Raw genomic sequence first — 459 nt, 5'->3', positions numbered from 1 at the left:
TCACTGGGGATGTGCGGGATCACCGGGATGTGCGAGGTCACTGGGGATGTGCGGGGTCACCGGAGATGTGCGAGGTCACTGGGGATGTGCGGGATCACCAGAGATGTGCGAGGTCACCGGGGATGTGTAACGCTGTAACACATCACTGACCTTCCAGCGTGAATCGGAAGAGGTCGGCGTACAGGTCCACGGTCAGCGCCCCCCTCGTGTTCTTGTTCATACGTTTCCTCATGAAAGTCACAAAGTCGGCGGCCACTTCGTCCAGGAAGGGGAGGAACTTCCTGACTCCGCCCAGACTCAGAACCTCCTTGTTCAGAATGATCCGGTCCGAGCGCCAGGCTTCCCCGTTGCTGTTCAGGAGGAAATGTGACCGTAAGTCTAACGCTGGCACCAATGGAAGACTTCACTTCCTGTCCCAGTGACAACGGTGAGAGAGCAATAAAAACCTGGCGGGGGTTG

General features: G+C 57.5%; 1 protein-coding gene across 1 annotated transcript in view; it reads right to left on the bottom strand.

Annotated features, from left to right (window-relative positions):
* Positions 1-142: 142 nt before the first annotated feature.
* The window catches only part of LOC108804287 (cytochrome P450 11B, mitochondrial-like), a 545-nt gene continuing 228 nt past the window's right edge, over positions 143-459 (bottom strand). Inside the window, exon 2 of the mRNA XM_018576016.1 lies at positions 143-350. Coding sequence (XP_018431518.1) covers positions 143-350 — 208 coding nt within the window. The remainder of the gene's footprint in view (positions 351-459) is intronic.

The sequence above is a fragment of the Nanorana parkeri genome, unplaced genomic scaffold, assembly GCF_000935625.1.
Source record: "Nanorana parkeri isolate BGI_ZX_2015 unplaced genomic scaffold, ASM93562v1 scaffold9977, whole genome shotgun sequence".
Classification (NCBI taxonomy): Eukaryota; Metazoa; Chordata; class Amphibia; order Anura; family Dicroglossidae; genus Nanorana; species Nanorana parkeri.
The sequence above is the reverse complement of the archived record's forward strand: the minus strand, read 5'-3'. Positions and strand labels throughout refer to the sequence as shown.